Source organism: Ictidomys tridecemlineatus, chromosome 6, assembly GCF_052094955.1.
Source record: "Ictidomys tridecemlineatus isolate mIctTri1 chromosome 6, mIctTri1.hap1, whole genome shotgun sequence".
In the NCBI taxonomy this organism is placed as follows: Eukaryota; Metazoa; Chordata; class Mammalia; order Rodentia; family Sciuridae; genus Ictidomys; species Ictidomys tridecemlineatus.
Genome location: NC_135482.1, coordinates 70,145,076 through 70,170,053, shown reverse-complemented (window position 1 = coordinate 70,170,053; position 24,978 = coordinate 70,145,076). Strand labels below are relative to the sequence as shown.

Genomic DNA, 24,978 nt, shown 5'->3' with positions numbered 1-24,978 from the left:
CCTAGAGCCGCCTACAGGCACCTAGAGGAATCAGGGGGCGTGGCCTTCAGAACGGCACCTCCCCTCTCCAGCGCTTCCGGGTGCGCTGGCGTTCCGCTGCTAGCTCGGCCTGGCGGTGTCGGGTCAGTGCTTCCCACCTGACTCCCCGGCAGGTAAGGGATTTCCGGCCTGTGCATCTCCCTTCTCGGAAGGTTGTGGGAGTCGAGCCTCATTCTCTTTGCTCAGGGTTGTCGCGGGACCGCCGCAGAACGCAAATCGCCTTACCATCAAAGTCAGAAAAGTTAGGAAGTAGGCTGCCGCGGACAGCTTGGTGGGTCCCTGGGGATCCAGAAGTTCGTCAAACCAGAGCACGAACCTGTGGCGTGGAGGGGCGTCACCCAGCCATTTGCTGTCTCAGATACTCTGTGTTTCTTGGCTCCCCGGGTGTGTGTTCCTGAGCCTTTTTTCCTCAGAACCAGGAAGTCAAGTCAGCACTCAACGGAGATGCTTGTGGCGGGGAAAAGTTTCTCTGGCTTTCAAGATTCCAATTAGAAAGTGGAGAGGCATTGTAGGATCAGATAAGTACATTACCAGATTTGGAACATACGTGACGACTTGGAAGCAAAAGACACAAAAGGATAAAAAGCAAACCCTGAGAAAATACTTTTAGCCACTGAGAATGGAAACTAGGCGCTATTGGTATCTCAAAAACCTGCCTGCCCCAAGCGCCTTAAAAGCACAGGATATTAAAATCTGTCGTTTTCCCTTTCTGGTAGTGATCCTGTAGACGTCTATTGGAAAATCCAGATTTCTTTTATTCTCCTGTTTTCATACTAAACATTCATGGGAAGTTTGATTTCTATTTGTCCGAACTGACCTCCTGGTCTTCCAGAACAAACTTACTCCTTCCACAGTCTTTCTGTCAGTATATGTCAGAAATGTGTTCAAGTCCAAATCCTTGGTGCTGTCTTCTGCCTCCCCTCTTCAGCACACAAGATTCTGTTGGCTCTACCTCAGAACATACCCAGCATCCTGGATCTTCTGCAGCTTCTCTGCTGTATCCAGTAATCCAAGCTGCCAGCATTTCCCATCAGATTGTTGGTACACTCTCCTAATTTGACTTTTCCTGCTTCTGTGTCCTAACTTCAACATACTATAGAATTCATTCATTTGCTTATTCCCTGACTTCTTTATTAGAATATAAGTTCCAGCAGTTAATTCCCCCCCCCCCAATTGTCCTAAAGCTCTATTTCCAGGAGCCTTCTAGCTCAAAGAGACACTCTGTAAATATTGGATGAATGAATGGCATTATATAATTTTTAAATACCCCAAACATTTTAAATTACTTACCATTGAGTTAAGTCATTTTTTTAAAAAAGATACATGTTTGTTTATGATATGCCAGCACATATCCCAGTTTGGAAAAGGCTACCCTGTAGAATTTTATAGGAAGTTATCATCAGTTTTTGTATTTGGTGATGATATTGAGGTGTTCAAAAATAAACATTAATGACTATTTGGCATATTTTGCTAAGAACATATGAAAGCAAATAATGTATTTTAGAAGGGTTACAAATATGTTAAAAAGTACTGTGTTTGATTAAATAAGACTGCCAGCATCTGAAAAACTCAGCTATATTCTCATATCTATTGTTTGTACCCAACAAATAACCCTTCAACACTACTCTAAATATTGAGGTTACATATATTTCTGTGCATTACTTTTAAAAACAATGTTATGTAATAAATTCTGTCAAAAATAATTGTTTCCACACCCATGCAAACCCAAAGTCCATCATTCTCCAACCCCTATACATTCCCCTCCTTTTATTATAGGCTTAAACTGTATTGATTCATTTGACAAAAATGTTTTGAAGTCTCTTGGGGCATACTATGGGCATATGAACAGAAACGCATTTGGATTCCACAAGCAGACATCGATTTTAGTATATTGCCACCTCATCTAGTATACTTGTCCTCATTGTCTTATTTGAAAATATGAATGGTTTGTCTTCACCATAGAAATTAGTGATATGAGAAAATAATCATAAGGATACTTATAGATCCAGCACCACTTCTATTAATGCAGAATTTACCAAAGTACATTTTAAGGAGTTTAAAAAAGATGATACTTTCTAGTTTTTCTATACAGTTTATTTTCATTTTTGAAAAGCCATAAAAGCAAAATTAAAATAACCACAAAAATAATAATCAAGAGATAACCACTGTTAATATTTTGGTTTATATTCTTCCAAATATGTGGTTGGGATGGTATGAAAATATAAGGTAAAATTTTAAATTCTGGAATTTAGAACTTTTGGGTATACATCTATGGAGGAGATGTTGAAAGGCCTTTCTTTTCCTGATGTCCCTATACTATCATCTCAGCTAGAAATCTGGGTGCAGGAGAGCTACAAAATTTATTTCTGACCATAATATAGCCTGTTTTTGTTCTCAATTCCTTGCATTTTAGCTGTAGTTTTTAGAATTATTGAGCATTTGTACCTTTCTAGCTTTGTCAATCATGTATTACAGTTTAGAGAAATATGGACAAGTAAGGGAAAATAACTTGAAGGAGTCAGCTGCATAATCTATACGTAGACAGGATTTCTTAATTTAAAAATATCAGCCTTTCATTCAGCACAAATGTTTTCTGTAGCTGCTGAAGTAAATTTGGTTGAATTGCTATCCAGGAGAATACACAAGCAGGGAAGACAGAAACACAATAAAATATAATAATTGTTGTAACAGAAGAATGATCAGGTGACATTTTGGAGCAAAAGAGTTGATTGTCAGGAAAAGCCAATACTACCTTCTGAGTTGGACTCAGAGGAGTAGCTGGCTCTTAAGGGGCTTGAGCTTTTACTTAGCCCTAGATGACTTTGTGTCCTACTTCATAGAGGAAATGACATTGTGTGGGAAATCTCCCTCTATGCTTCTTTTTAGATTCAGAGGAAGAGATTTCCTTCTGCTCAGCACTGATCTTTTCACTATCTCATTTGTATCAACAACCAGCTTAAGCCTTAAACTCTTAACCAGCAGCTCTCAAAATGTGATCGGGGTCCCTGGAACTCTTTCATAAAGTCTGTGAGGTCCAAATCACATATGGATAAAAGATTCATTGAGTACAGTGGATTTTAATGTGCAGTGTTCATTGATACAACTTTAGATTCCATATTTCAGCTTCTTTTCCTTCTTCAACTCCCTTCCCCTGTTCCTCTCCTTCTCTTCATAGATGGACATCTTGGGAAATCTATTTTACCATTCATTCACTGTTCACTGTACTGTTCTTAAGTCACCACTATCCTTCAGGTTTCCAAATTTTACATACTAATCGGTATTTATCTGACTTCTCTAGATTTCTAGAATGGAGACCAACCAGTCCCCATTCTATAAATCTAATATGGTACTGTCCTGATTTTCTTTTTGCCTCCATAACTTATCAAGTACTTTTTAATTTGCTTCTTTTACTTCGTTCCTTCCCATTCTGTATGTTGCTAATTGGCAAATTTATTTTTAATTTGTTTTCTCAGCTGTATATGCAAATATGCTCTCAATTCATAATTTTTTTAAATTTAGATGTTGATGCATCTTTTTATTTTATTAATTTATTTATATGCAGTGCTCAGAATTGAACCCAGTGCCTCACACATGCTAGGCAAGCACTCTACCCCTGAGCCACAACCCCAGCCCCTCAATTCATAAATGAGAATACATAAGTGAGCATTCTGTGCTGAAACCTCTCTGCTAAGCTCCAGACATGCATATAGCTACTTGATACCACCTTTCCTAGATGTTGCCACGAATAGATATTTCACAAAATCCAGGCATCCTCTCATTATTCTCTCACTCTCCCTTTCCTCTAATCTCTGATCTCTTATGAATTTTCTTTCTTTCTTTCTTTTTATGATATGGGGGACTGAACCCAGAACTACTTAACCAGTGAACCACATTCCCGGGCCTTTTATTTATTTATTTATTTTATTTATTTATTTTGAGACAGTGTCTCTAGGGCCTTGCTAAATTGCTGAGGCTGGCTTTGCAATTTCAATCGTCCTGCCTCAGCCTCCCAAGCCACTGGCATTACAGGTGTGCACCACTCTGCCTGGCTATGAAATTGTTTTGATTTGGTCTCTAAACTTTTTCATCTGTTTTTGTCTATTACCTGAAAGTATACTTTTTTTTTCAGGCTTTTATTTCTGCTCATCCAGATTATTGCAGATGTTTTCAAACTGGTCTCCTTGCCTTGATATGGTCTCTTGACCTTGACTGATCTCTTTAATTTTTTATCCAGAGGAATCCACTTAACAAAGATCATACAATACCCCCTTCTTAAAAATCATGAAGTTGCTCCTCTGAAACTTTTAATACTAATTTAAACTCCTTGTCTTAGTCTACAGAGCATGTAATTATTTGGCCCTCCTGTTTCTCCAACTTCATCTCTCTTAACTATATCACATACACCTTGTGGTCCAGCTATAATAGATATTATTTGAGCCTAACCCATGCTTTCTCATCTTTTTCCAGACTGTTCCTTCTATATAGAATTTCCTTTTGGGTTTATCATAACCTTTCACTCATCCTACTAACCTCTCACTCAACCAAATATATCATAATATATGACACCAAACCAATATGTCCTAATATACCTAATTTTGACTGCCTCTACTTGATGCTCCTTCTCTGGGCCACGTAACACTCTAAACATACCTCTTTGTTTATCATTGATTTTAATTGTTTGTATTCTCTGCTGGACTGAGCAACTTAAGAACAAAGATTTTCTCTTTGGGATAAAGCCTGATGCATATGTTTGCTGAATGTATAAATGAATAAAATGAAAGGAATGGTCCCTCTAGAAAAGAGTGATATGAACAATGCATCAATTATAGAAGCAAGAAGGCATGAATTTTGGACTCAAGAGTTCCAAATGAGTTCAAGTTCCTGATCTTTCACTTACTACTATGCAGTATAAAAGTGGCAAAATTGTCTTAGTTACTGAAAGGATTAAATGAAATACATAATTCACCTAGTAAGGTACTGAGCAATAATTTGTTCATTCCTAAAATAAGCACAGAACACCAGTATCTACAATGTGCAAGTCTCTGGGTATATATTAATTCATAAAATCAGTATGGTCCCCGAACTCATGAAGTAATGATGAAAGATAACTAGGTAGAGAACAGGTAAACCTATTTAGATATGGTGGTCAAAGGAAGATAAAAAGAAGTGAATATTGACCTAGAAGCCTATGATACAGAGACTTTTCTTTTTACTCTTGTTTATAATTTTTAAATTTTTACCCTATGAATGTATTCTTTACTCTGTAAATACATTGTTTTGTATTTTCAAGAAAAAAATAAAGGGAAGCAAAAATAATTGACAGAAAAATATCTGTCTTGAGTCATTGAAAGGAAAGATCACCATCTACTGAGAATGAAGGGCATGAAAAAAGTTAAAGCTACATAGAGAGGTAAAAGTATGAAATAGTCACTAAGAACAATGACACAAGAGAAGTAAAAAATAATAGCATTGAATGCCCAGTTAAAAAGGGATGTCATAAACTGGTGTTCACACCAGTCTATTCCATTATCTAGTTCTTTACATCTGTATTCTACAGGTCTAGTAAACAAGTAAACTTGTGAGACTTATCCCTGGCTTCTATCTCCAGAGTAAAGTTATAGAAGAAAAGGGAGATTGAGGAAATAAAGGTTCTATTTAGAGAGATGTTGAAATGGCAAACCACATTTTTTGGCTTAGTAGGGAATGAAAATTGTGGTGAGGCAGATCTCAAGGACTCAAAGTATGTGTAGGGGATCGGGTGTGGTAGGGCTGGCCTACAAGCCCAGCCACTAGGTAAGTTGAGGTAGGAGGGTCACAATTCAGAGGCCAGTGTCAGAAACTTAGGGATACCCTGTCTCAAAATGAAAAAAATGAAAAGAACCAGGGATGGAGATAAGTGGTAAAGTGCCACTGGTTTTAATCCCCAATACCAGGAGTCGGGGAGGTGAGGCTGGCAGGAGTGAAGGGGTTAAGGAAGAGCATGCTAACAAAGTATGTGAATGGACCATATCTTCTATGTATGTGTTTGTGTATATGTGGTACTGGGGATTGAACCCAGGGATACTCTACCACTGAGCTACATCCCCAACCTTTTAATTTTTTTTATTTAAGACCGGGTCTCACTAAGTTGCCAAGCCTGCCTTTAATTTGTGCTCCTCTTACTTCAGCCTCCTATGCCACTAGGATTACAGGCAAGTGCCACCACACTATCTGGGCCATATATCTTTTAATGCTATTAAATTATTTCAGTATATTTACTTTTCACTTTTACCAAAGAATATTGCATAGATTTTAATAGTTAAGTGTTGATAGAAAAAAATTATATTTTAAATGGAAAGATAAATAGACTTGATTCCCAAACATACTCACAGAAATTTTTCAGATAAAGTTAAAATTTTTGCTGCATTGTATTAATTTCACTTGGCAAATATCAGTGTCAGAAAAAAAGTCCTCCTGTTTTTATTGATATTTATAGGTGGAAAAATAAAGCAAAACCAGAGGACAACTTGAAAATGCATTTTAATTTGGATTTCTTCTTAGGACATCAACTAGTTGACCTTGGAGTGTTGCTTTGTTGTGTTATAATCAGTTGCCAACATTTCGTGCAGTATAGCAAAGTATGATATATGAGCTCAAAGATGTCACCTCCAAAACTACTGTAAAATTTTAATGAGAATTTTTTCATATTTATTCATTTCAGGAATAGAAGATGAACAAACCCATAACACCATCAACATATGTGCGCTGCCTCAATGCTGGCCTAATTAGAAAGTTGTCAGATTTTATTGATCCTCAAGAAGGATGGAAGAAATTAGCTATAGCTATTAAAAAACCATCTGGTGATGATAGATACAATCAGTTTCACATAAGGTAACATAAAATTCTTTTTCTTTTGAAATTTTTACATTAGTAGGTAGAAATACCTATTAATTGCTTGTTCTCCTGCTATCCCTTCCCTTTAATTTTATTGACTCATTGAATTTAGAAAGTGAACTTCTCTATTGTGGGTAATAAGTCACCCCTTTTTGTTTTCTTCTTTTCCTTTTGCAATTTTTGCTTCATTCTTCAACTTGTCAGCTGGGCTAATATTGTGATCTTGAAAATAAGTTTTTGAGTTAGAGTAAAGAGTCTCACCTTTGCACTAGTTCTCTGTCACTCTGTTTTACACTTTGAATTTTCAGATTAAAGGAACATAAGACTGTTGTAAAAATCTAGTAAAATTCTGGAGTTTAAACTTTTAAGTGTGTGAATCTCTAAGCACCCTTACCAATGTATTTTGGCAGTTTTTCAAATTGATTTTAAGGCTGTTAACTTGTAAGTGTTCATATCTCCAAATGTAATTCTTAGATCATACCCAGAATTTTTCAACAGTAGCTTCACATGATTAACATTCTTTGTTTGTACTCATTTTTTTCTTAGTGACAAAAAATATGGGTTTTTTTGTCAGTCACTACAATTAAGACCTATGTCAAAATATGTCTTTGAAAGCAAGAGAAAAGGAAATTTATTTTTGGTATTCAACAATCACCTGGCAAAGAATCTAAAGCCTTGACACCTATATTAGTCCTTCCAGGAAATATTTGCTGATATGAAGGCTTAAACATCTTAAATTACTTGTGAAAGCATCAAGTTTAAAACGTGAAAGCTACTTTTTAAAGATAGTTTGTTGATATTAGTATTTAAAACTTGATAGTTGTGGGAGGGGATAGGAAAAAAGCTCTTCTTTAGAGAATAATGCTAGGAAATAATGATTAAAATAATGATAAAATCAGAAAGTTACAAATTTACAACCGCTAATGATAATTGGTTCATCATTGAACTTAAAAGCATAAGATAAAGGTTGTTGATGAACAGATATACAAGATATCCACATATTACTCTCAAGTTACTTAATTAAGAAGGAAAAAGTTACTTTTATCATAAAGAAACCTTCCTTAAACAAGTGATCAACAGTAATGACACAAAATGAATTTTTTTTTTACCTCTGAATATGACACAGTGAGAAGGGTACATTGTCACCTACGTAGTGTTCTTACCAAAAATTTTAACCTGAATGAGAAAGTAGTAAGGTAAATATAGATTGTGAGACATTATGCAAGACATCTGTTTTACACTTCAAACATTGTCACACTCACAGAGATTGAAAAACCAGTATGGTCAAGAACCCAGATTAGCAAAATGTTAGCAGTTGGTGAATCTAGACGAAGGGTAGGTAAATGGTTGGTCATTGCATTATTCTTTCAGCTTTTCTGTAGGTTTGAAATTTTCCAAATAAAATAGTTGGAGGAAAAACAGAGAAAGTTATATTAAGTTTTTAAATGTTACTTCATGAAACTAATTTTTAATTTTAAAGTACTGAATGAAAAAAGGCTCTGTTTTCTTTCAATTTAGTTAAATATTAAGTATAGTTAAAATCAAAGGAGTAATTTCCTGAACGTGTACATATTCTATTTGTTTAATTAAGAAGATGGATTTATTTTTAAAATTAAATAAATAAAAATTAATTTAGTTAATAAGTCATGAAGGAAGTAATATAGCTTAGTATGTTGAAAGTACATCTTTATGTGAAGAGAAATCTGAATTTGGATCTCACCTTGGATGTATCTTATTGGCTGTGTGACCCTGGACTGGTTACTCTACCAGTCCAACCTTGGATTTCTCATTAGTTAATTAAAATGGTAATCATAATATCCTTAAACAAGTTCATGCATTTGCATCCTGTAGCCCACTAAGTACTCAGTAAATGTTAACTTTTATTATTATCTTCAGCATCTTTTCTCTTGCCTCTCTTTCCTGGCTTGTGGTAATTTTTGCTTGTTCTCCTGCTATCCCTTCCCTTTAATTTTATAGGAGGTTCTGTAAGCAAGACAAGGAGAAAGGAGGCTAATTCCTGTTTTCATATGAACTCAAATTATATCCTAATTTGTTTCTTTGTTACTTGCTTTTAAGGAGATTTGAAGCATTACTTCAAACTGGAAAAAGTCCCACTTGTGAATTACTGTTTGACTGGGGTACCACAAATTGCACAGTTGGTGATCTTGTGGATCTTTTGATCCAAAATGAGTTTTTTGCTCCTGCAAGTCTTTTGCTTCCAGGTAAACTGAGTGTGACCAGGGTATCAACAATTAGGGTAGAAAGACAAATAGCAGAAATGGAAACATTTCTACTTACTCTTACTTTCTTTCTCATATTAAATGAACCTTACATTTAAGAATTCCTTTCATTCTTTCAGCTCTCCCAAACTCTTTAACAAGCAGACACAGGTCACTTCAGACTGCTGCTAAAGTGAGTCTGATCTCCACCATTAAAATTAGATAATTCTGTGCCATCGGGAAGTTCAGAACTTGTGTAGGCTGTAGGAAATTATTCTTTTGAGCTCTTGTTTTTTCCACCTTCAGATTCCACTTTGATGACACTCTATCATCATGATTTCCCCACACTGCATTGTAGTGTGTTAGTGTCTAGTTATCTTCCTTATAACCTTAACTTTCTCCCTTTGACACCCTTTATACCAGTGGTTCTCAATCTTTATTGTGCATAAGAATCATTTGGGGTTCTTGTTGAACAAGGAGGTCTTTTCCAGAGCTAGTCAGAAATTCTGGAGTTAGATTCAAGGTCTATGTTCTTAAACAAGTACTTCAGTGTTTCTAGTGCAGGTGGCACATGAGCCACATTTTGTAAACACTGCCTTACTATACCAATATTTATTGTGACTGACAAGTTCTTACTAGGTAGCTTCTTATGTATGCTGTCAAAATATAGTGCCAACCTCTGAAAATTCAAATGTTATTAATTAAACTGAGTTCCTAGTTGAACTTTTTTACACACAATTTCTTGTGGAAGGAATAAGTGTTTCTTATTCTGTTTTGTTTTTTATTCTGTTTTGCAGATGCTGTTCCCAAAACTGTTCATGCTGTACCTTGTACAGAATCTACAACAGTTCAGCAGAAACAGATGCCTTTCTATGGAAAAGACAGGACATCTGTGATACCTGTGCAGAATCTTGAACAAAACCATGTGCTACCTGACTCTTCAAGTCCAGAAAATAAAAGTTTAGAATTTAGTGATACACGTAAGTAACATTTTCACTGCTCTCTTTACTAGTAAATTTGTCATGATGACAATCACTGTTTTAAAATAAATTTCTCCTTCTTTCATTTGTTTAGCTCTCAAAGGCACACTGGCAATAGCTCTTGCATGGTTTTTATTTCCCCTCTTCATTTATTATGTATTATCTTCATTGCATTAACAAGTATCAGTGATTAGAGGTAAAGATATGCAATAAACAAAAACAAAAAACAACATAGAAAGTGGTAGGCTGGGGATATAGCTCAAAGGTAGAGTGCTTGACTAGCATGCATCTGGGTTTGAGAACCAGTACCACAAAAACAAAACAAAACAAAACATAGAAACTAGGGAAAAATAAGTAAATATTTCCATAACTTGCAGGTGACATTTTTTAAAGAAATTATGTGACTTCACTTTGGATAGTAACTAGAATGTTTGGTTGGTAAGATCACTAAGCATAATTTTCATAATAAAGTTTAAAATTTGTGTTTTAAACATGGTTTTACCCCATCCCATCTGTCCTGTCTTTTCTTTTGTATTTGCATATGTACGAAATATTAAGTTGAGAAAACATCAAAATTATTAAAACTAATTTCCTTTTTATTTAGTTACTTTTCCTTATTTTATTGGCATTTTAGGTTTTCATAGTTTTTCATTTTATGAATTGAAGAATGTCACAAATAATTTTGATGAACGGCCCATTTCTGTTGGTGGCAATAAAATGGGAGAGGGAGGATTTGGAGTTGTATACAAAGGCTATGTGAACAACACAGCAGTGGCAGTGAAGAAGCTGGCAGCTGTAAGTAATGTTTTTAGGAGGAAAAGAATGAAAGGAATAGTTGCTTCCTAGTATGTGATATAACAAGCTTTACGTAATCTTTAGGAAATGTGTTATTTCACCATGTATTTTCTTCTAATAAATGCCTTCCTAAAGCTGGTAGTCCTTAACATTTAAAATTCAATTGAGAGGTGTGGACCCCATCCCTAGAAAAAAATATTTTGCACACATGCATATGATCATACATACAATTTTGAGAGATGTGCAAAATAAAATTGAGAAATCCTGCGCCACATAGTACCTCATGAGTAATCAAAATAAAAATGATACTAAGAAAATTTATATATATATATTTTGTATTTCTTTTCTTGTTTAAAAATATAGTTTAGAAAATATATATCAAGACTAGAAATCTTCTTGTCTATATTCTTGGTTCCCATTTCTATTTACATATTCACCCCTTACTTTTTGATTTGTTATACTCTAAATCTGTTGTTATATCCTAAAAATATTAATAGATCGCATATATATGCATTGTCATTCTTTCTCATATATGTTTCAAATATTTTATTTTCTTTTTGCATTCAAATTTGCTGGTTTTCTCTTACTTCAAAATTTCTATGCAGTGAAGTCTCATTCTATTTTGTTTTCACAGTAACTTAGGGAGGCTCATAATTTTTTTCTGTTCTCTGATAAACCATGGACCTTGAGCAAAACACTAAAATTTCTATATATCAGTTGTTCTACAAATAAGGAAAATAGTACCTTATTGATTTAAAGAAAGTATATCAACCAGCTATTTCTTGAGCTGCTTCAGCTTTAGAATCCATGGGTAATGATACTGTATTAAACTGCATATTATTTTTTCAGATGGTAGACATTAGTACTGAAGAATTGAAAAAACAATTTGATCAAGAAATAAAAGTAATGGCAAAGTAAGTATTACTTGGCAGTGTGATAGAGGGGAAAAGAACCAGTTAAGGTATAAGGAACCTGGTTTCTTTACCAAAGTGTACCATGAGCTATGGATATTTCCAAATGCAGTTATATAAAATCAAAGTAAAGGGTTTAGATAAGTACTATTGGCCCAGTTCTATGACTGCATACATTCATATGCTTGTAGATTAAAAGGAGTTAGTTTTAAATCATAAGGAAGTTACATGGAATTTCAGCAGTTTTCCATTATTATGTTTTCTGCACCCAAAATTCATGAAAGATCAATTGTAGAGATACTTTTAAAAAAACTTTACAGAATAATAGACCCTTAGATAACAATCATAAAGTAACTAGGGAAGCATTATATGCAAAGATATTTAGAATACTTTGACCTAGAATGCTGGGAAATTGTTAACATCATCAAGAAAGGTAGGAGAAACAAATCAGAAATGTATTTAGTACTTATACTGATTGACATTTGAGTGTATACAATATGCTGGGCACTGTGTTACATATTTTATTTATATTGACTCATTTAATTCTCAGTACAACTCTTACAACCTCCCTTTAAAACAAAGAAAGATTTAGAAGTGTTAAATAACTTGCCCAAGGTTAAACAGACAGTAAATGTTAAAAGATAGGATTCAAATCCAGATCTGATTCCAGAGCCTGAGCTCTGGATTTGGATCTTAATGGGATTTACCAAATTATATCCCCGAGGCCCATTGCTATAAATTACCAATTCTATTTGGTTAATCTCAAGAAATATTTAATAAACTGAAATTGATTCAGGTATAGTAAAAATAATGCACACTGAAAAAAAGAAAATTTGTTGTCTACTCATACCTCCAGTTCTCCAGTTGTAAAAGTAATTTGTTTAAAGTAGATAAACTGGGAAATATAGAAAAAAATTTTTTTAAATAATCAAAACCAACTCTTAAATATATAACTCAGAGGTAACCATTGCAAATATTCTGATGTACTTGTTTCATGATGTTGGTAGCATTTTTACCATGTCATTAAAAATAAAATTAAAAATTTAATTAAAAATTTAATTATTTGTAACATTCTGTCATTTATAAAGACCATATCTTACTTAACCATTGTCCTACTAGATTTTTTTTCTAATTTTCAGTATTACAAATCAAAGATCCTTTAAGGATCACAAATATCTTTGAATGTTTAAATATATTTTGGCTTATTTCATCAGGATAAATTCCTAAAGACTTACCAGATCAGATTACATTAACTTTCTAAAGACTTTCCAAATACATGTTCAAATGACTTTTTATAGATAAGTAATGGTAATTTATTTAATTTTTCTGATGATGGGGATTGAACCCAGAGTCTCACTCATGCTAACCAAATGCTCCACCACTGAGCTACACCCTCTACCCCAAGTGTAATCATTTTACTTCTACTAGCAGTGTAAATATCACTGCTACCTAATCACCATTGCCTATTTTTTTTGATATGTGCCAATCTCTGATCCTTACTAGTAGAATGACATTGACCAAGTTTCTTTACTCTCCGTCCATTAGTTTTCTAATCTGTAAAATTGGATAATATTACCTTCTTGTGAAGATTAAATAAAACAAAGCAAGTAAATCATCACAATACCTTAAGGATAGTATAAATTCAGTGAATGTTAACTACTAATATTTAAAATGTGCCAGTTTGGTGGAAAATGAAACAATTATTTTTTAATTTATATTTCTTAAAATATTAATGAAGGTAGAGATAATTTATTTGCTATAAGGAAATGTTAGAAGTATCAAGCATTTTGAATGAACAAAGTGAGTAAGCACTTGGAAGGAGTACATATGTGTCAGGTATGTTTCTAGGCTTTTGTATATTTTGTATATTGTATATGTGTCAGGTATGTTTCTAGGCTTTTGTATATTTATTCATTTAATTATAAGTGTTCATATTACCAATTAGCTACTATTTTCTGCATTTAGCAAATAAAGGAGCTGAGTCTCAGTGAGGTTGTTGACCTGCTACAGGTCACATATCTAAGAAGTAGCAGAGCTAGATTTTCAACTTGACTTTGAACTCAGCTCTGTTTTCTCTAAGCTGAACCAGAGATCCATGAAGTTTTGTTATACTGTAACTTCTCTTCAGTTTTATTATCCTCAGGTGTATATATATATAAACAGACAATCAGATGTGAATAAAGATCTGGCCTATAAATCAGTGCTTTAGTGTGTGATAAAATATTTTGGTGTATTAGAGAATTCTTGAGAGTATTATAAAAGTTTGAGCAGGCTTCTTAAAATCTTCTTTTTGCTATTGAAAATTGTACTGAACAAATACAGGCATCAACCCAATCTTTAACCAAGTTATGATAAATTCTAATGAACCAAATTATTGAATTTTCACTATAAAATAGAAAGAGGTTTTGCTTCTAACATTGATCAGTATTTCAGAAGAGAGAACCATTTACAGAAAATTATGGTTATATAATTAAGACATAGATATATATTTGATATATAACATACTATTTTCTTGATCTTTTTTCTGTTGAAACACTAAATTGAATATTTACAAATAGATATTATAATGATCTACATGGAAAATTTTTTGTCATAGGTGTCAACATGAAAATTTGGTAGAACTACTTGGTTTCTCAAGTGATGGCGATGATCTCTGCTTAGTATACGTTTACATGCCCAACGGTTCATTGCTAGACAGACTGTGTTGCTTGGTAAGATATTTTGTTCATCATATCATTTGGCTTTCTGTTTCTGTGCTAGAATATTAATATTTACTTTGTACAGGATCATTTAAATTACACTAAACTTAATATTTTTCTTGCTCTATAAAAGCTGTCTAGTTGATAAGTAAACAAGTAGGATTGCCAGTCTGTTAGGTGATCACCTAAAATTACTAGTCAAGGTTAGATGTTGAAATGCTCTTATATATTTTTATCTTCAAATAAGAAATGCTAACCTCTATTTGATCTTATTTAGACATATTTTAATAACTTAAAAAATTATAGACCTAAATTCTTAGTGATAGCATTTTTCAGTTATTGCCTAGAAAAAAATATTGAGTTACATATTTTCTATAGATTTTTTTTTCTTTTTTTAATTGGTTTGTTTCTTCATAAGGATGGTACTCCACCACTTTCTTGGCACACAAGATGCAGGATTACTCAGGGTGCAGCTAATGGAATCAGTTTTTTACATGAAAACCATCATATTCATAGAGATATTAAAAGGTAAATGCAGCTGTGAAAAGTTTTTGGAAAGCCGTATTTAATTTGTTGTCACTGTGTTTATTCACTATTCACATGCATGTCTTAACCTGAAGCAACTGGATACATTCTCCATAAGTCCATGAAAGCTCTTCTCACTGAGGACATCTGTAATCTGCTTTATTTCAAATCCAATGACCTATTTCTAGTACTCATCCTACTTGACTTTTTTCCCTTTATTTGTTGACATTATGTTATTCTGTTCTTCTTGAACTCTTTTGCCTTGTGGAAAATAGTTTCTTTGTTAGTTTCTGGATTATTACTCTTTTCTGAATCACCTTCATCCCCCTTGAGTACTTTTTCAGTTCTCTTTCTTCTTAAGTATTATGTCAGCTTTGTATCATTGTGACAAAATACTTAACATGAACAACTAGAAAAGGAAAGATGTATTTTGGCTTACTGTTTCAGAGGTTTCAGTCCGTGATCGGCTGGCTCTGTTGCTTTGGGCCTGAGGCAATGCAGAACAAAACTGCTCACCTTATGGCAGCAGAAAGCAGAGAGAGGGACTAAGGAAGGAGTCAGAAGAAATACCCTTGCAAGGCATACCCCAGTAACCTACTTCTTCCAACTAGGTCCTACCTCCCAGTAATGCCCTTATCTACAAATCCCTCAATAGATCAGTCAGTTGATGAGGTCAGAGTACTCCTGAAGATCCCAAAATCCCCACCTCTAAACGTTTCTTTATTGGGGACCAAGCCTGCAACACATGATATATTTCATATCTAAACCATCACATGTATTTATATTTCTCTAGTTCAATATTAACCTGCTATATACTAAGTACTGTAGATGATGCAATTTAGCAAAAGTGGCATATATAGAGTTTGACATCAATTGAATAATCACAAAATAATAATAGAATCATAGTATTTAGTATAGGTTCAGTGTGTATGAGTATGTATATGTGAAATATATTACCTCCATCCAAAGAATGAGTAGGAAATAAGCAAGAACAGTTTGAAGGCAGCTATAGAAGATGGAGAGAACAATCTAGACAGAAAGAACCATGTTTGTAAGATCAGTAGTGGGAAGGAATATAAGAGTTCAATGAGTTAAGAGGTGAAATAAAGTTTGACTGTTATGTAGAAAGTGAAGGGATGCAAGAGTTGAAATAAAATTAAATAGATAGGGAGTTAAGACCTATAGGGCCTGATAGACCAAGGTAAGGTTTTATATGTGATTAAATCTTAAATGTAATTAGATGTTATTAAAATTATAGTAAGGCATTGACATAATATATAAGTTTTACAAGATCATTGTGACTCTGGTATGGAGAACAGTTTGTAAGAAGGGGTAATTAGTAGGCTACCATATAAGTCTTGGTCATGGCAGTTAATTTGAAGAGAAGTGAGCAAATTGAAGAGATTAATATGGCATGCTTTGCTGATATCTTGGCAGTGAAGGGGGGGATATATCAGGAATAACTCTTGGAATTATGACATCCGGAATTGTACTCTGGAATCATTGTGGCATGATTCACTTATATAGAAAGAGGTCTCTGTTGGAGTGGTGTTGGGGAAAGTGAAAATATAAATTCTCTTTTGTACATGTTGTGTTTAAGGTTCTTTTAAGATAAAGAAGTGGAGCTGGGTGCAGTGGTGTATGCTTGTAATCACAGCTACTGGGGAGGCTGAGGTAGGAGGATTGCAAGTTTAAGACAGCCTGGCAGTTTACTTTAAGGGCAGCCTAGGTGACTCTCAAGTCAATATCATCAGCTTCTAACACTGTATTTTTCAATGTGCCTGTACTAAAACTGCTTGCCTGAGTATCCCACTGGAGCCTCTAAGTCACTATCTTAGAAATCAAACCATCCCTTCAATCAAACATCTTTTTCTTGTATTATCATGACCTGCATGACATTTACTCAGTTTACCTAAACTCGAGATGATGAGGTGATTAAAAATAAGAAATATAAGAAATAAAGACAAAAAAGTCAATTAGTAGATAAATAGTGGGGCTCAGTGGGTGAATCAGCCCTGGTGGGGTCTGATCTCTAACAAAAAGGGGAGATCCATGTGCTTTATTTTATATGCAAACACATCAAAGGGATTTATTATGAGAGAAACTTCTACAAGATAAACCAAAGTAAAGCTGAGGAGAACACAGCATAATTGGTAGCATATCAGCTTTTGCATTACTTCTTTCTCCTCCAGGCACCTGGTGCCTTAATTCAGTTCGAGCACACTGCTGTCTCTTTCACCTCCAGGCAGCTGTTTGAATCTAGAGCTGTATGAACCAGTAAATTCTGTGGAAGACAGAATTTTTTTGCCCCTGCTATCATGAGCAAATGAGAGATCTCAAAAGAGCAATGCCCCTGCTTTGAGGTGGCTTACACAAACCCATAATTCATCCATAGCTCCCAAAACTGTATTTCCTTTGTAATCAAATGAAGTCACTATTTATTCATTTCCAAAACTTAACACTTTTCAGTCCCTATATCCTATTGTCACAAATTTCTATGCCTGAAAATGTGCACTTCCTATTTATTCTGCCTCTGTTTAGATCTTTGTTATCTTTTATTGGCTTTATTTCAAACCTTCCTAGTCAATATAAAACAAGTCTGTACCAGTTCTCACCTGTTCACTACAACACTTCCAGGTTATGGTTCTAAAAGATAAATCTGAAATTATCAGTTCCATACTATGTAAACTTTAGATACTATTCAAATTCACTCCATCTTCCATGAACACTAGTTTTTAAATTGATTCTGTATACCATATGCTGTTGTGTTTTCATCCCTTTGTATATGTTCATTTCCCTGACATGCCTTTCTTTCCTTCATATAACCATCAACTTCAAATAATCCTCTAAAACAAAGTATAATTTATACCTTCTCTTTGGAATTTTCCCCAGTAATTCCTGGCACATGATTGGTTTTCCAGCATTTGGTATCTAATATTCTCATCATGTAATACTGTTTTTTAAATTTTTTGGTAGCTGTACATAGACAGAATGCCTTTATTTTATTTGTTTATTTTAATGTGGTGCTGAGGATCAAACCCAGTGCTTCACACATGCTAGGCAAGCGCTCTGCTACTGAGCTATAGCCCTAGCCCAGTGTAATACTGTTTTTTTTTAATTTTTCATATAATTTTTCCACAGATAAAGTTCTAAGATTCACCACATATTCATCACCAAGTTTAAATACTATAAAACAAAGTCTTTTCAATAAGGTTTTATTGAATGAAAATATGAATATATAAATGGATGCTTGTCATGAATTCATTAATGTCTTTTATACATAATTTGACCCTTTATAAGATTCCAGATGGTACAAAAATAGTTCAAAGTAATAAATAATTGAGATAACTTTAGAAATTTGTTTTTAAGTGAATTGAGTACTGTTAGGAAAGGAATTAAGAATGGTGTTTTCAATTTATTTTAAAGCTAGACACAGAAAGACAAATACAACATTTTCACTCATTTTTGGAAACTAATAAGTCAATCTCATAGAAGAACAGAATAGAGTAATTGTCACTAGAGACTTGGAAGGGAAGGGGAAAAGCAAGTTCATAGGGCACCAAAAAACAGAGTGGAGGAATAACTTCTGGTTCTTCTATAGCACAGTAGGGTAACTAGAGGTTAAAATAACACTGATACATTTTGAAATGACTAGAAGAGTATGAGATTCCCAAAACTTAAAAATGATTAATGTTTAAAGAGATAGGACTGCTTATTACCCTGATTTGATTATTATATATTGTAAATATTGAATAACTAATATATCCCACAAAGATGCACAAATACTATTTCTCAATAAAAAAATTAAAATTTTGTTAGAATGGTGCTTTGAAGGCTGGAATATAGCTCAGTGGCAATCACTTGCCTGGTATGTGCAAGTTCCATGAGTTTAATCCCCATAACCACAAAGAAAAAAAAATGGTACTTTGGAAGACTGGGAAGTTACCCTGTGTTATGGTTTCCTCTTCTGAAATTGTTCTTCTCAGGTCTTTTAGTCACAGCAGCAAAAAGCTGACTAAAATTTCCTATAAAAAATTATTTATGGGGCTGGGTTGTGGCTCAGTGATAGAGCCCTTGTCTAGCATGTGTGAGGCACTGGATTCAATTCTCAGAACTACATATAAATAAATAAAATAAAGATCCATCAATAACTAAAAATTTTTTAATTATTTGTGAAATATTTATTAAAATATCTCTAACTAGCATGGAAATTTCTATTTCATTTTTATTCTCCTAAATGTTTTTCCTCTTTCTATTTGACTGTAATCTGAATCCTAGATATATTTACACAAATTTCATGCTTTTATGATATATCCAATAAAATGGCAAACAATGTAAATATATGTGTATATACATGTGTGCATATATACTTTCATATATCTATCTAAGGAACTATTTGACTTCCTCTTGGGAAGAAAACATTTTTTCTCCACACTTTACATTTTTTTAGTGCAAATATCTTACTAGATGAAGACTTTACTGCCAAAATATCAGATTTTGGACTTGCGCGGGCCTCTGAGAAGTTTGCCCAGACAGTCATGACTAGCAGAATTGTGGGCACAACAGCTTATATGGCACCTGAAGCTTTACGAGGAGAAATAACACCCAAATCTGATGTCTACAGCTTTGGTGTGGTAAGTTACATACAATAATCATTCTACAAGTACGAAATTAAAAGAGTATTTTAATATACCTATGTTGCTTAGCTTTTGTGTTTAAGATGTTAATTATTTACGTTAACCTTTGATTATATCAGAAAGTTTATGAAAATGTCTCCCAATGTATGATATTTTTGAGGTTTTTTTTAATTGTTGCAATAAATGATTTTTTGTGAATTGGATGAGCTTAAATTAAATCAATGTATAGAATGAGTCATGTCATATAATATGTTCTTTAGTCTCCATTTTCTTGGCATTTTCTGATCTACTAGTCTGTTCTTAATAGTTACTAAGTTTGAGTAAGGAACAGAGTGTGAGTGTTGGAGATATTAAGGGCTTTTTCTTCATCTAATCTTTTTCAAATATATTTCACATATGGAAAGTTGACTTCATTGCACTGTACCATTAAGGAATGGAGTTGTAGAATATGTCTAGTGTTTAGAACATAAGATTCTTCTAAGAGCCAGAGAATTGGGATTAGATAATCAAATTTAATTTTCTTTATTCTTGTGAAGAATACCCTGAGAGATTGGAGAAGGATTAGGAATTCCCAGAACACATGTTGATTGGATTGATTCTTTTACAAGTTGACAATAGGAAAGAATTGCTTATGGGGGCATGGTGGGATCCTAGGTGCCCATGAAGGAAGATGATGAGAAATGCCCATGGTTTGTGTTCTTTCTGCTTTAATACCAAAAGCTATACATTTTGTACAGAAAATATTAACCAGATTTCATAATCAAGATTCATATTCCTTCTAGTTTTTATGTTATCCTAAGTGTTATATTAATGGATTTTTTTCTTTATAGGTTTTACTAGAAATAATCACTGGACTTCCAGCTGTGGATGAACACCGTGAACCTCAGTTATTAGTAACTGAAAGATTCCATTTTTTTCTACTTCTTTTCTCTTTGCATTTATTGTCTAAATATTTACTATGTATGGGTAAATTTGACATCTAGAAATGGAATTTTATTTTACAAGTATTTCTACTGGCAATACAGAATGATATATGGAAAGAGAATTAAATATTTCTAATCTCACCTCTGCCATGAAGTATTTGTGAAGCCTAGAACGGTCACTTATACATTCTTTGTGAGTGAAATTAGAATATAACTAAATGATTTCTGAGATCTTCTCCAGTTTACCTTAATTTCTTACTTTCCAGGATGGTTACTAACAGTTTTCTAGCTCAGAAAGAAATGACTACATTTAAATTTGTATCAGAATAGGATTGCTTGTAAACGTTCTCTATTTATATTATAGAGTATTTATAAAGTTTTAGAAAACATTATCTAATTTTATATATTAGACATTTCATTGACAATTTATAAGTAAGTTAGCTGAATGATAAATAAAACTAGAGGAAAATTATGCCCTGCTTTTTTTCTATGTCACAAGTTTTAAGAATTTTGAAATTTATATGAAATTAAAGAGTGATGGAAATATCATGTATAAGTTTTTCTTAAACTTGGATAAATAACCATACTGATTTCATTGGAATTTATGTATCCAAATGGGACAAACCAGTACAATCATATCAGAAATATTCATATACCAGATTATGTAGCTAGAATTGGAATTAGAAAATCAAAGGGATTGATTTATTTGCTCAAGGATCTGGTGCCATACCTTTTTGTAGAAACCATAAGTAAAGTATCTGTATGTTATAATATTTTTTCCATTATAAAAATGTACATCATAAAGCTCTCCATGGTATATTGGTAATGCAATCATGCAGTAATACATGCAATATAATATTTCATATCAGTATATTTATAGATACAATGTTAAAGTTATTGTTTTAGTAATATCTAAATTTTTAAGTGGCACATTAAAAAGTAAAATTTTGTCTTTATCAGAGAAATAAAATTATCTGTTTAATTGGTTATTGGAAGTTGATGGAAAATCCTGGATTGGAGATGCTATTTTTGAGTCACTAATTAAGTTATAGATAAAGCTTTGGGTGTGGATTGAATTATATAAAATATATAGATTAAAAATAGAGGAGGGCAGAGAAAAGAGGTACAGAGGGCAAAAGTTGGAACTCAGTGTTTTACTAACTTGCAGCTTAAACTGTTTAGGCAAGGCTTACCTGTCTAAAGGCCTACTTTTTCTATCCTATTACCTAAATCTTTTTCCTCTTCAGAATGTATAAGAGCCTCAAAACTTCAAATTAAGTGAGGATGTAATACAGAAAAGTACAGAATCTCTCTTAGTCACAAGTTTTATACTTCATCATTTAATAGTGAACATCATAAAACTTAAGGGAAGTTTATACTTTTTCACCCATTCTTAAGGCTTGAATATGGTATCAATATAAAATAATAAGATTTTAATGCACATATAGCTAAGAGTGTGATGCTTTGTTTTATTTTTGAGAATTTTAATATTTATTTTTTAGTTTTAGATGGACACAACATCTTTGTTTGTATGTGGTGCTGAGGATCGAACCTGGGCTGCACGCATGCCAGGCGAACGTGCTACCGCTTGAGCCACATCCCCAGCCCAGAGTGTGATGCTTTAATAAGCCTTTATGTCACTAGAGAAAATTTTCTTATCTTTACATTCTATTTCTTATAAGTAATCTTTTACATCTGTACTAGTTTTCTTGAGCTGCTGTAAAACATACCACAAAGTAGAAGACTTAAAGTGACAGAAATTTATTCTGTCACACTTTTGGAGGCCAAGTGTCTGAAATCAAGGTGTTAGCAAGGCTGTGGCTCCCTCTGGAGAGTCCAGGGGAGAATCCTTTCTTCCTCTTCCACCTTCTTTTTCTTGGGGAGGGGGGTTACTGGGGATTGAACTCAGGGACATTCAATCATTGAGCCACATCCCCAGCCCTTATTTTGTATTTGATTTCGAAACAGAGACTCACTGAGTTGCTTAGTGCCTCTCCACTGCTGAGGCTCCTCTTCTGCCTTCTGAAGGCATTCCTTGACTTATGTCTCTACCACTCCAGTCTCTGTCTCTGTAATCACATTGTCTTCTATATATCTTTTTTCCTCTTTTTGTTCATATACAGACACTTGTCATTGTATTTAGTGGCCACCTGGAAAATCCAGCATGACCTCCTCTTAAGATATTTAATTATGGGCTGGGGATGTAGCTCAAGCGGTAACACGCTTGCAGGGTGCTGAGTTCGATCCCAGCACCACATAAAAATAAAAGAAAGATGTTGTGTCCACCGAAAACTGAAAAATAAATATTAAAAAATTCTCTATCTCTCTTTTTCTCTCTCTCTCTTAAAAAAAAGATATTTAATTATGTCTACAAAGATGTAGTTTTTCCAGATAAGGTCACATTCACAGGTTCCAGGAATTAGGACATAGACATGTTTTGGGAGCTACCACTGTACCACCATAGTCCTAGACTTCTATCCTCATTCATTATTCTTTCATCCTGGCCTCTCCCTTATGCCCCCTCCTTTTTTTCTCTTTGATGAAACAATCTAAGTACCTATAGAGAAGTTTTTCAAAAGCAGGGAGGGGTGTATGTGTCTAGGAGTTGGAATTGCATTAGCAGAAGCACATCATGAGGCAGATAACTCTGCCCTGCCTGCCTATTAAATGCTACTAATGGGAACACATAAGAAATTAGCTCACATGTAAATGCAAAAATTAGAAGGCAAGAGGTTAAAAGTATTTAGGGGGGTTTAAATAAATATTTAATGTTTGTTCTGTGTATTTTCCATTCTTTTTTAAATTTATAAATTTATTTATTTGTTTGTTTATTTATTTATTTTTGTGGTAGTGAGGATTGAACCCAGTGCCTCAAGCTTGCAAGGCAAGCACTCCACCACTGAGCTACAACCCCAGCCCAGTATCTTCCCTTCTTAAAAGTGCTATAAAAAAAGACAGTGAAAGGATAGTAAAAGCATAGGTTAATTTAAATAATTAAAATTGATATTTAATTTATTTCTCTTATATTTGAAGCTCTTAACAGAATTTTAACACTCATTTTTAAGCTAGATATTAAAGAAGAAATTGAAGATGAAGAAAAGACAATTGAAGATTATATTGATGTAAAGATGAATGATGTTGATTCCACTTCAGTTGAAGCTATGTACTCTATTGCTAGTCAATGTCTTCATGAAAAGAAAAATAAGAGACCAGACATTAAGAAGGTACCAATTTTTTGCACTCATATAAAAAGTAAAGGGAATGAAGGGGATGAGGTTTATCATTTTTTCCTAAATGTACATTTCAAACCAGCTGTGTAATGTAGTTTTTCATTTGTTCTTTCTTTTTAAAAGGTCCAACAGTTGCTGCAAGAGATGACAACTTCTTAAAACTGTAATAGGAAAGGACCCTTGATTTTATATATATATATATATAAACAATTTTTTAAACTATTTTCTTCTAAATTCTCTTCTTTAACAAGACATCATGATGCAATGCAGTGGTTATTAAAGCATACATTGAACCTCCAACATATAGAACAAATAAAAGTACAGTCACCATATCAACACTTAGCCCTACCCACTTAGTATTAACTTCAGTACACATAATAACCCCTGAAACATCTCCTTTGAACATCACCAAACATGATTAGAAACTTTTTTTTTTCCCATCTATAACATGGACTGATATCTCCTGCCTCCCTGGTAGGAGGTCGTGAAAATCAACTGATGCAGAATATGTACAAGCACTGTGTAAATAGTGAGGTAATAATATTTAAAGTTTATAGATATGATTATAACATTTTATTACACTCAAATGTTTATAGGCTTATGTTCATTTTATACTATTTTTAACAGTCATTCACCACAAATTAAATATTCCCTGATGATGTTGCCCTGATGATGTGGCTGTTATTAGATCATATTACATGGCAAAGTTGAAGGGATTTTGCAGATGCAATTAAGGCCCCTAGTAAGCTAACTATAAGTATTAAAAGGGGTACTGTTTGAAATAGGTCTAAACAAGTCAAGTAAACCCTTCAGGAAGTAAGAGAGATTCTCCGATGGCTCTTGAAGAACTAAGTACCATGTTATGAGAGGGCAACATTTCCAAAACTAAAACATGTGCCTCTAGCACATGAGAGCTATTAGTCAGCAGGAAACAAATGGGAACTCAGTTGTGCAACCACATGGAACTGAATTCCGCCACAACCTGAAAGAGTTTAGAAGAGTACTGCATCTTCAGATGATACCACTGCTCCAGGTGACACCTAGATTTTCACTGTGTGAGACCTTCAGAATGTGGGCCTGTCTGAGTTACCTGGACTTTTGACATGTAGAACTGTGAAATAATAAATGGGTTGTGTTAAGCCACTAA

At 33.8% G+C, this 24,978-nt stretch overlaps 1 protein-coding gene across 5 annotated transcripts; it reads left to right on the top strand.

Annotated features, from left to right (window-relative positions):
* Window positions 1-2: 2 nt before the first annotated feature.
* On the top strand, window positions 3-24,978 carry Irak4 (interleukin 1 receptor associated kinase 4). Of its 5 annotated transcripts, none has more exons than XM_005325095.5 (12): window positions 3-152; window positions 6,740-6,909; window positions 8,989-9,134; window positions 9,929-10,111; window positions 10,746-10,906; window positions 11,756-11,820; window positions 14,414-14,528; window positions 14,935-15,044; window positions 19,492-19,675; window positions 20,509-20,571; window positions 23,667-23,825; window positions 23,955-24,978. In XM_005325095.5, exons 2-12 carry the CDS (start codon window positions 6,749-6,751, stop codon window positions 23,988-23,990), a joined length of 1,383 nt encoding a protein of 460 aa, XP_005325152.2. In that variant the 5' UTR covers window positions 3-152; window positions 6,740-6,748; the 3' UTR covers window positions 23,991-24,978. The 5 variants fall into 5 exon arrangements, with proteins under 5 accessions (XP_005325152.2, XP_077870980.1, XP_077870983.1 ...); XM_078014854.1 differs by lacking the exon at window positions 3-152 and adding an exon at window positions 177-1,080; XM_078014855.1 differs by lacking the exons at window positions 3-152; window positions 8,989-9,134 and adding an exon at window positions 9,272-9,324 and having other exon boundaries at window positions 6,770-6,909.

Bases quoted from the DNA above. Each gene is read 5' to 3' on its own strand.
- Irak4 (XM_005325095.5), top strand. From the start codon at position 6,749: ATGAACAAACCCATAACACCATCAACATATGTGCGCTGCCTCAATGCT. The intron at 11,821-14,413 runs GTAAGTATTACT...TTTTTGTCATAG, and splicing joins GAAATAAAAGTAATGGCAAA to GTGTCAACATGAAAATTTGG. The intron at 15,045-19,491 runs GTAAATGCAGCT...ACATTTTTTTAG, and splicing joins ATTCATAGAGATATTAAAAG to TGCAAATATCTTACTAGATG.